General features: G+C 41.5%; 1 protein-coding gene across 1 annotated transcript; it reads right to left on the reverse strand.

Moving 5' to 3' along the window:
- Window positions 1–2,808: 2,808 nt before the first annotated feature.
- Window positions 2,809–6,660, reverse strand: LOC138914867 (uncharacterized). The gene is made up of 3 exons (XM_070219564.1): window positions 5,974–6,660; window positions 3,597–5,855; window positions 2,809–3,153 (listed from the first exon to the last, which is right to left on the reverse strand). The coding sequence occupies exons 1-3, from the start codon at window positions 6,658–6,660 to the stop codon at window positions 2,809–2,811; spliced, it is 3,291 nt and encodes a 1,096-aa protein (XP_070075665.1).
- Window positions 6,661–10,933: the final 4,273 nt, after the last annotated feature.

The following is a 10,933-nucleotide window of genomic DNA, read 5'->3' on the forward strand; positions in this document are numbered from 1 at the left end:
GGGATGGGGATGATGCTGAAGACTTCCTGCTGTGCTGTTGATACCAGAGGCACTGTCATTTTGAATATAACATGATCTGTAGTTGTAGTTCCCTCGGCGCGCATGATTTTATAGAGTTCCATTACATTTTCCGACGAGACCGGCAACATCTGATCCGGAAGTAGATGATCCCGAATTTTGTCTAATTGGTCTCTTAGCTGCTTAGGAGTTACCAGCATAGGACTGATGGTTCGATGACGAACGTCAGTAAGAACGCTTGCATCCGCTGCATTCCAGTAGCCAACAGCGTTAGCTGGGCAGTCAAGATCACAAATGCTTGCTGTAAGTGGTCGCCTTGATATCTGCCTCGTTCCTTGTTGATGGTTGCAAGTTGCTGCTCCAAATTTCTGATGCGGTTATCAGTGGATGACTTGCTTTTCCTGACTATGTTTATAGTAGAATCCAAGATCGACGTTTGATTCTTAAGCAGTATCATCAACTTGGATTTCACCTCATTGATAACCTTGGCCATGTCGTCTGCATACCTGGCGTCAAGTACACCAAATAGTGAGTTAGCCACGGTACCTACTACATCGAGTGGTGATCTTCGCTGTCGGGAATGGTTGATCAGATAACTTCCTTCTTGTAGCTCTTCATATACATGTTGAAAATGCGTAACTATCGAGTTGCATGCGTTTTCGTTATGGAGCTCAGAACACTTGTGCCTGAGTTCCTTAATCCCAGTGGACAATATGTTCATATCGCTCCAATACGGTTTCAAATCATAATACGTTCATAGAATATTCCGGGCTGATTGGCGAACTGAGTTACACTTGTTGACTGTCCCACTGCGAGCGGAAGAATAAGTAGCATTGCTAGTAACGTTGGTAGAACTGGAATTTTTACTTTCTTCCTTTTTGGGACTTCTTCTGAAACTATTGCTCCTTCGATGGACATATTAGACCGCTTTGTCGATACTTCTTCTTTAAGAAGCGGGGCGAGCCGTGTGATTGGTCGCTGAACTACGCGAGAACCAATTTTTACGTCTACTACACGTACGTAATTATCTTTGCCAGGATATGTCTTTACTATTTTTCCCATCGGCCAACTCAACACCGGCAGGTTATCTTCTTTTATTAATACAAGTAGCCCTTCTTTGACGTTCTGCGACATGGTCTTCCATTTGTTGCGCGTTTGAAGCTCTTGAAGGTATTCCATTGACCACTGCTTCCAGAATGCGTGCTTAAGTCTAGACACTAATTCCCATCTTTTTACCAACGTTTTGTTGGTTGGGGAGAGATTTACATCGGGTGGGGCCGTTAGTGGCTCACCAATCAGAAAATGGCCTGGGGTTAATGCAGACACATCCGTAGGATCAGACGACATGGGTGTAATAGGTCGAGAATTAAGAATTGCTTCGACTTCCACTATTACAGTGTTAAACTCCTCAAACGCCAATGATGCGGTGGCTGTGACTGATACTAGTAACCGTTTCGCAGATTTTACTGCAGCCTCCCACAGCCCGCCGAACGATGGAGCTCGGGGCGGTATGAACTTAAAATCCACCTGTCTCTGATTGCAATGGTTGATGATCTGGGCTTGTGCCTTATCCGTGAAGATCGCTTCTTCTAAGGCCTTTAGTTTATTGTTGGCGCCGACGAAGTTGGTTGCATTATCGCAGTGGATGGTCTGACACCTTCCACGTCGACTCAAGAAACGTCGAAGAGCCCCTAAGAATGCATCTGTTGTTAGGTCGCTTACCAACTCTAGATGTACTGCCTTCGTAGCGAAACAGCAAACGGAGTTTATGGTGAATCCAAATTGGCCCGCAGTAATCAACACCAGAATTAAAGAACGGTCGAGCTTGTGTTACTCGGTCGACTGGCAGATTGCCCATGATTTGTTGCATTAGTTTGGGCCGTGCCTTTGTACACTTGACACAACAATGTATAATGCTCCTCGCCATTGTTTTATCATTGATAATCCAATATTGCTGTCTGGCAATGGCTCTTAATGCCTGAGCACCGCAATGCATGTTCTCTTCATGCATTTCTCGCAACAGCATTCTTACTATTGGATCATTGTAAGGAAGCAAGATTTGATGCTTTGCGTTATACGGGAGTTTAGATTCTTCTTATCTCCCTCCGACTCTGATGAGGCTATCCTTGCCGATCATGGGGGATAGAGAGACGAGAGCGCTCTTTTTGTCCACGGCCTTGTGGGCAACAAATTGCTTGTACTCACATGCGAAGTCAATTTTCTGAATGGTGCGCAGTATGATAGTACGAGCGTGAGTTAGTTCGCCAATGCATAGGGTGGTTGTACTTGATCTGTTTCTTTTGTAACAGAAACGCATCATATATGCCACAATTCTTTGTAGCTTTCGAAAACTATTGCTATGCTTGCAATTATAGAGTTCTTCCCCTGTCTGACCCTGACATGCTGGAAGACTCACTTGTTTTGTTCGCCGTTCAAGATCTCTTAGACCGATTATGGGCCTCTTGATCCATTTGTCACTTGAACCGTGTAGAAAAAGTGGTCCATACAGCCAGAGGGTATGTTCTGATAATTTGCTGGCTGCAATTCCTCTTGATAGCACATCTGCTGGATTGTTTGCCGAGGACACGTGTCGCCATTGAGATGGATCTGAGACAGCTTGGATTTTTGCTATCCGATTCGAGACGAACGTGTGGTATGCGGCCGACGATGCGTTTATCCAGGACAAAAGTTGAGTCAGTCCAGAAGTATCCAGACGCCTTCTCGATCGGTAATCGCAAATCCTTTCTTACTCTGTGTGTTAGTTCCGCGCCCAACAGCGCAGCACATAGTTCAAGGCGGGACAAAGTTTCTTTCGCGGATGGAGCCACTCGTGACTTGGAGCAAAGAAGCATAGAGTATGTCGTTCAAAGACTTGTTGCTGGTGGTTTTGCATGAAACGTCGAATACTACCCTCAACTTGGTTGTACTGCTCTCCGGCTTTAGCATGAATGAATGAAGTAGAATGAAGTAGTGATTAGCGGGTATATCTGTTTGATGCACTTGTTTCATGTGTCCGAGTGCTTCGTATTCATTCATAAAGTCCACGTAGCCTTTCCAGACTTCAGGTGACGTTCTTCTTTCTAGAGCCAGAAATCTATTCGTGGCTGTTTTCTGTGATGCCCCCAGGGCTGAAGACTGTTCAGAAAATGGGAGTTTCACAACAAATTTGCCATCCTTTGCCACTCCCAAGTTTCCTACGAAGTGCATTTCGCAATGAGCCTCTATTGGTGATCGATGCCTTTCCTCGGTTTCAAGATTTTCTAGAGTCGTACCGAAATTTGATTGTTTTTGTAGGTAGCTCTTATATATACTGCTGCTCCGTACGCACGCTCTGATGCATCCACAAATGTGTGTACTTCTTGATGGACTGGAACCTTTCCATTATAGATGTGCCTAGGAATTTGCATACTGTTTAATGTTTGGAGATCCGATCGATAGTTCTTCCAATCATTTTGAAGTTCTTGAGGGAGCTCATCGTCCCAACTCAGGTTCAACGCCCAAAGCGTTTGCATAAATATTTTTGCCACGGGGGCAAATAGTCCAAGTGGGTCAAAAATTTGTGCTGACTCGGAACTTACCACGCGTTTGGTGATGATTGACGCCTCGCTTTTCTGGGATCGCCCACACAGTTGATCCCTTTGTGGCATCCATACCAAACCCAACGTCTTGACACTGTAGTGTTTCAATGTTTCGTCTAGCTTGACGGTTTTGATGGTGTCTGCTTCGGGAACGTCTGTGAGAATTTGCCCATTATTGGAGAACCATTTTCGGAGCTTGAAACCGGATGGTAACAGTATTTTATTTAATTCCTTTTGAATTTGGACTGCTTCCGCAACGCTGTTTGCTCCAGTGAGACAGTCATCTACGTAGAAATCGTGCTTTAGAGCAGACGATCCAAGCGGGAGTTGATCCTTTGCCTTCTCGGACAAGTAATCTAAGCATTTTGTTGCTAGGAATGGGGCTGACGTTGTATCGTATGTTACGGTTTTGAGCCGATAATATTTAAGATCATCTGATGGGTTCATTCTCCAGACGATTAGTTGATGATATTGATCGTCAGGGTGTATCCACACCTGCCGATACATTTTCTCTATGTCCGCTGTAAACACGTATTTATGAGTGCGGAAGCGTAATAGAATTGCAAATAGCTCGCTTTGCACCGTGGGTCCAGCATAGAGTATGTCGTTCAAAGACTTGTTGCAGGTGGTTTTGCATGAAGCGTCGAATACTACCCTCAACTTTGTTGTACTGCTCTCCGGCTTTAGCACACAGTGGTGTGAAATGAAGTAGTGATTAGCGGGTATATCTGTTTGATGCACTTGTTTCATGTGTCCGAGTGCTTCGTATTCATTCATAAAGTCCACGTAGCCTTTCCAGACTTCAGGTGACGTTCTTCTTTCTAGAGCCAGAAATCTATTCGTGGCTGTTTTCTGTGATGCCCCCAGGGCTGAAGACTGTTCAGAAAATGGGAGTTTCACAACAAATTTGCCATCCTTTGCCACTCCCAAGTTTCCTACGAAGTGCATTTCGCAATGAGCCTCTATTGGTGATCGATGCCTTTCCTCGGTTTCAAGATTTTCTAGAGTCCAGAATCGTTCCAATAGTGTGTCAACTTCTTCGTCTGTAGCTACGGCGGCACAAACCGCCGCTGAATCGTGATCCGAGGAGATCCGTCCGGCAATGATCCATCCAAGTTTTGTATTCTGAAGAACTGGTCCTCCTGTCTTTAGTATAGACTGGTTTGGCAGCAGCAATGAATAGTAGTGCTCTGCTCCGATAAGCATGTCAATCTTTCCTGGCTTATCGAAATTTGGATCGGCTAGAGCTATGTTGCTTGGGATTTGTAGGCTTGCCGAATTTAACTGATGCGCCGGTTGATCAGCTATTATGTGTGGTAGGACAAAGGCTTCAACTTCTTGTGCGAAGGCGTTATGCATTGATTTTATTTGAACGTTTGCTCTTGCTCTACTGGTTTTTGGATTGCCTCCAATGCCCTCGATCCGTAGAGAAGTTCCATGAAGTTTCAGTGATAGTACTGAAGCCATTCGTTCGGAAATCAGATTTATTTGTGATCCTGAATCTAGCAGCGCTCTGAAGGTAGGAACTTGACCATTGCTAGCCTTCACTGATACTTTGACTGTGGCCAGCAAGTTATAATTCTTGTTGCTTGCTGCACCTACAGGGTGAATGTTGATTGGATGATGCACCTGATGTGGTTTCCAGATGCAACAAAGTATGATGTTTCTTGTCGCACTTAAAACACGGGCGACCACGGCAATCCCTTGCCTTATGGTCATTGCTGAAGCAGTTGACACACAGTCTTTGTTTTGTACCCAATTAACTCGTTCGGGTATTGTTTTGCTGCGGAAGTCATCGCCATTATAGAGCCAGTGATTCCTTTTGCAAAATTGACAGCATGGTCCTTTTCCAGTACTGGCTGATGAGCATGTAGGACCCTTCTGTTCCTTTCTTGATTGTTGTCCCTTTTTTCCTGTTCCAAGAACTCGGATGCGCTGGTCCAGAAAGCTGAACAGTGTGTCGAGACCCTGTAACTCTCGGGACCCATCTAACGACTGCTCGTATAGGGCTCTGCTTGCAAGATCCAATTTTTGCTTGATGATGGCAATCAATATTGTATTCCAACTTGATACATCGATGCCCAGTCCCTTTAATGATGCTAGAGACTCGATAGTTGTAATGTACAACTCTTTTAATGACCTTGGATCGTCACTAACTGTGTTTTGATGCAGGAAACGATTGAGAATCGTGTCTGCCACATGTCGGGGATTGTTGTAGGAATCGACTAATATACCCCAGGCGCTGAGGTAATTTTCTTCCTTAAGATCGATATGTCTTATCAATCTTTCAGCCTCTCCAGTTACGGTGGTTTTTAGGTACCACAGACTCGATAGTTGTAATGTACAACTCTTTTAATGACCTTGGATCGTCACTAACTGTGTTTTGATGCAGGAAACGATTGAGAATCGTGTCTGCCACATGTCGGGGATTGTTGTAGGAATCGACTAATATACCCCAGGCGCTGAGGTAATTTTCTTCCTTAAGATCGATATGTCTTATCAATCTTTCAGCCTCTCCAGTTACGGTGGTTTTTAGGTACCACATTTTCCGTACCGTCGGCATGTTAGTATCATGGACCATGCATTTAAATAAGTCAAAAAACTGAGTCCATTTGGGTAGATCCCCATCGAATTTGGGGATGCCGACTCTGGGCAAATGCATATCTTCATTGCTAGAGGAGTTTGATTTTGCTCCTAAGATATCTTGAATTTCCTTTTCAAGTTTCAGGAAGGATTTCATGTCATATCCTCCTTTGCTTGGATCATCGTATTCTTCATGTACCGAGAAATGGATCTCTTGCGTTTGCGCCCATAGTGATTTTATCAAATCACTTGTTACGATCTTTCCCGTATCTGAATACTCCTTCAGAGCGCGCCTAATAGAATCTGATATTGCCTTTTGTCGACGACATGCAGATATTAGTTTCTGAAACCCTATCGTGGGATGCTGAATGCTTGCAGGGTTACCAGTTGGGTCTTTCTTGAAGTTGATGATGAATTTGGAGATTTCTTGACTGATCTCCTCTTGCACGTCTAGTGCTTCTTTGACTGCTTGCTCCTCCATGTCACTCATATTTATTACCTTGTGTTAAAACTTCTGACCCGTTGGGAGTGTTTTATTTGCTTGTATAGCTGGATACGCTCCTATTCGCAACCGAAATGGTCTAAGAAGCCTTTAACACTTATGAATGATTTGAGTGAATTTGATGACAGCAACTGTGGTGATGAGTTCTCGTATTCTGAGAATGTTTGATTCTGGTTTCAAAGTGTCGCCTGTTGACAACTTCGAGAATGTGTCCGGGATTGGATGATCTAAATCCGTTTACCGGGATCACAAAAAACGATTTTATTAAATCGTTGACGGAGCTGGTCGCCTTGTTGACCAGTCTTCCAACTTCCTGAGTCGACTTTGCTCAGGTGTCCTTAATCTGTCGCCTTGTTGACGACTTGGGCAAAAGGACTTGTATGTGTGATCTCTTGGTGAGATCACGTCGGGGTCACCAAAATGTTTATTGATTGGCTTAGGTGCCTGGCATACAGTATATAAACTGTCTGCCTAAAGTCGTCGCAACTAGAACTTGAACCAGTTGGACTAAGGATTGCATATGAGGATCTGAAGACTAGAGCGACAGCCTCTGTTGAATGCAAAATGAGTACAACTTGAGTGTAGGAGTCAAAATTGTTACTTATTTTATTGTATAAACTTAACGGTATTTATAGGTAAAAAGTGCATAGGTTAACAGAATAGGTATAAAGCAAGTGTCGGTTATTATGCATTATGCAAGCCCGGATAGTTACAATTCAGCAGAATAAGCTTGTGCCAATAAGTGGGTCATTGATAATGTTGCTCACGGCTTGACCCGATATATGATACTTCAGAGCGCTGACTTATAACTATTGCTGCGACTGAACAAGTTCCATATAGAAATCTTTTGTTCTACGACTTTTGGAAAAAGCCGCTACTTTAGCGGGAAAAAGCTAAAAATAGCTCAATTTCGTTAGTTTGTAAGTTCTAAAGGTATAAAGGTATATTTAAAAGGTATTTTGAAATACTTAAACGCCTTTTTAACTTAAATTGTTTAAATACAATGGCTTACAAATTATGATTGACCAATTTAAATTTAAATGTATATATTAGCTCCTATGAGAGCAAATGTAAACAAACAAAAACTTCTGATATCAAATAAAAACACCTCTTAACGAGGTAAAAAACTAGTGACGATCGCACCTTCAACATGCAAAAGTTCTGATATCAACATTTGTGACGAAAAATTATTACACTCGTGATTATTTAATGACTTTAAGACTTTCTAATATTTTCTCATTCGGCACGCTGCAATAGAAAATGCCTCTGAAGGGAAAAAGGCTGGAATAGTTTGCAAGGGCGGGCCGAATGAGAAAATATTAGAAAGTCTATTTAATGACGAGTGTAATAATTTTTCGTCACAAATGTTGATATCAGAACTTTTGTATGTTGAAGGTGCGATCGTCACTAGTTTTTTACCTTGTTAAGAGGTGTTTTTATTTGATAGATTTTATATTAGTTCTTCCAACCCGCGAATTCTTAAGAACAGGAGGATCTTCAGATTGGTTGGGCCGTGTTCTTCTTAGCTAAACACTAATGCTTATACTTGGCTCTATAACACAGGCCGACAAAATGTGACATGGGTCGGTGTCCAGGCCTGCCACCATTTTATTTCGTTAAATAAGGCTTTTCTAAGCATAAGTTGCCACTACGCCTATAGTCCATCAGCTCTGGTATTTGCGGTATCTTTAATTTAAGAAAATCACAAATTTTCTTCGTCTTTTGGGATATATCTTCAAGAGTGGTCAACCAATTTTGGTAATCTTTTCGGAATTAAATAGTTACATGTCTCTTTTATACGGTCGTTTTGAAAAATTCAATCTAACTGAACCACAAGAGAAGGTGGGCGCATTTAAAATTTTAAAGTCACAGCAAAGTTTAAAAATCTTCATTTGTGAACAGCGTTTAAAAATTAAATAAAAATATTTTCGGTAATAGTCTAGAAGAGCGGCCTGAGCACCAAAAACCGCGAAAAAATTACCCTCGATGGACCGCGATTTCTTGAGAATTTACGTGCAGAAGATTATTTGCGGAAATGCATGGTTCTCTTGTAATTGCATTTCAAAGTTGCGTGTTTTGCTATAAAAACAAAGTAGGATTTTGAGGTGTTTTGTGTCATTTTGCTATTAAAACAATGTAGCGTTTTCTAGGAATTTATGGGTTTGCTATAAAAAACAAGTAGGCTTTTGTTGCTTAATCAGAAATTGCACTTTTGATTTTTGTTTACTGTGGATTCCTGCAACGGGTGCACTATTTCTTATAAAGACTTTCTTGCCATGGACGAAGAAGAAGTGTTTTCATTTCTGCAGAGACATGGAGTTGTTCTAAAGAGCAAGGACTGTCCCAACTGCAGTAAGCCCGCAACATTGTCTTTCAATGGGAAGAGACCGATTAGTACACCATTTTGGAGGTGCCGCAGGATGATAAGTAATCATCAACAGAAACGGAAATTAAGAAAAGTTCAATGCTCCTTTAAGGTAAACGGAAAACGGAGCACTACCAAGGGTACCTAGCGCGATTCACTTTTTTGAAAAGGCACCCAAACCACACCTCAAGATTCCATGCAATTTTCTCAGCAATGGGCGAATTGTTTAATCCTGAACGCGATGTTAGTATTTAAAAAGAGATGGGAAATGGTAAAAAAGCGCCGGAGGCAAAAAAATTAAAAAAAAAAATCGCGCGATTTTTTTTTTTTAATTTTTTTGCCTCCGGCGCTTTTTTACCATTTCCCATCTCTTTTTAAATACTAACAATTAACTATCTTAAATTTCAGGAATCCACCGATACGGACAATGAAAAGAAATAGGTTTAATCTGTACCACTAACCAGCATTTTTTTTAAATAAATATTTACTGTCCAATCATTAACCATAGTTTAATATAGCATTTTATTTACTATTACAAATGAGTTACAAGTATAAGGAGGTACTGAACTAAAAACTCTCGTAATTGGCTTTGATAAAGACTAAGGTTGATCCTCCTCGGATTGCGATTTCTTAAGATTCATCTTAAAAATGTATATGTTGGTCATCAATGGTCGCCCAAGCTCTTAAGGAATCACGGTCCATCGAGGATATTAATGCGCGGTTGTGGGGTCTGGCCTGCTATAAAAACAATTTCACATTTTTCTCGAATTTTTTCGAAAGCTTATTATTTTGACAACAAACGGAAAGCCCATATGTTTTTTATAGCAAAATGACACAAAACACCTCAAAATCCTAGAAAATCCTACTTTGTTTTTATAGAAAAACACGCAACTTTGAAATGCAATTACAAGAGAACAATGCATTTCCGCAAATAATCTTCTGCACGTAAATTCCTAAGAAATCGCGGTCCATCGAGGGTAATTTTTTCGCGGTTTTTGGTGCTCAGGCCGCTCTTCTAGACTATTACCATATTTTCTTCTACAATGCATTTTTGATCCAAAGACACCTTATGTCCCTAATTTTTAGGAAACTCATCAGGTTTTTGTGTATTGTTTTGGGATTTTTAAAAATTGTTTTTCTTACTTCCTTCACAGTGACAATTCTCAAACAGTGCCCAAACCTGTCACAATTTTAAATATCATAATTCTAAACGATCTAAGGGCCGGTTTCTCGAGTGCCGGCTAACATTTCTCGAACAGATAAAGTCCCTGCTAAGGCATTTTGGCTTTCTCGAGCAACAATGTGAGAGCTAACTTTGACATGGACTCGGTGCCCCTGTTAAGCGCTTTCGATTCGATAGAATGACAGCTGATTTCCCAAAGCCAACTAAGAATAGGAAACGAAATCACAGCTGACTTTTCCTTTGAATTATACCCAAACAGCTGATGAAATAATCGAAGCACTCCATTTTTTGCCCTTCACAGCACAATTCTGTGCGTTAACAGCACTCTGTAATTGTTTCTCGTTCAGATAAATTAAAGCAGTCGAGAAAGCGGATTTGCTTTTACGAACAGTTTATCTGGTATTTAAGTTTTTCGAACAGATAGCTATCAGGGACTTTGACAGGGACTCGAGAAACCGGCCCTAAGTAGTTTTGCTTTGAGTATAAGCACATGAGCGTAGCCTACTAATCTTTGGGGGCTGAAATGCTTGAAGTGTAATCCCCCTCCAGCTTTTAGCTTACGCCCATGTATAAATATTTTTAAAGCAAGGGTCACTTGTGCTCAAAAATAGTTATGAGTTACGTAAAATAGTGACAGGTTTGGGCACTGTTTGTGAATTGTCACTGTGAAGGAAGTAAGAAAAACAATTTTAAAAATTCCAAAA

Source organism: Drosophila takahashii, chromosome 2L (assembly GCF_030179915.1).
Source record: "Drosophila takahashii strain IR98-3 E-12201 chromosome 2L, DtakHiC1v2, whole genome shotgun sequence".
Taxonomy (NCBI): Eukaryota; Metazoa; Arthropoda; class Insecta; order Diptera; family Drosophilidae; genus Drosophila; species Drosophila takahashii.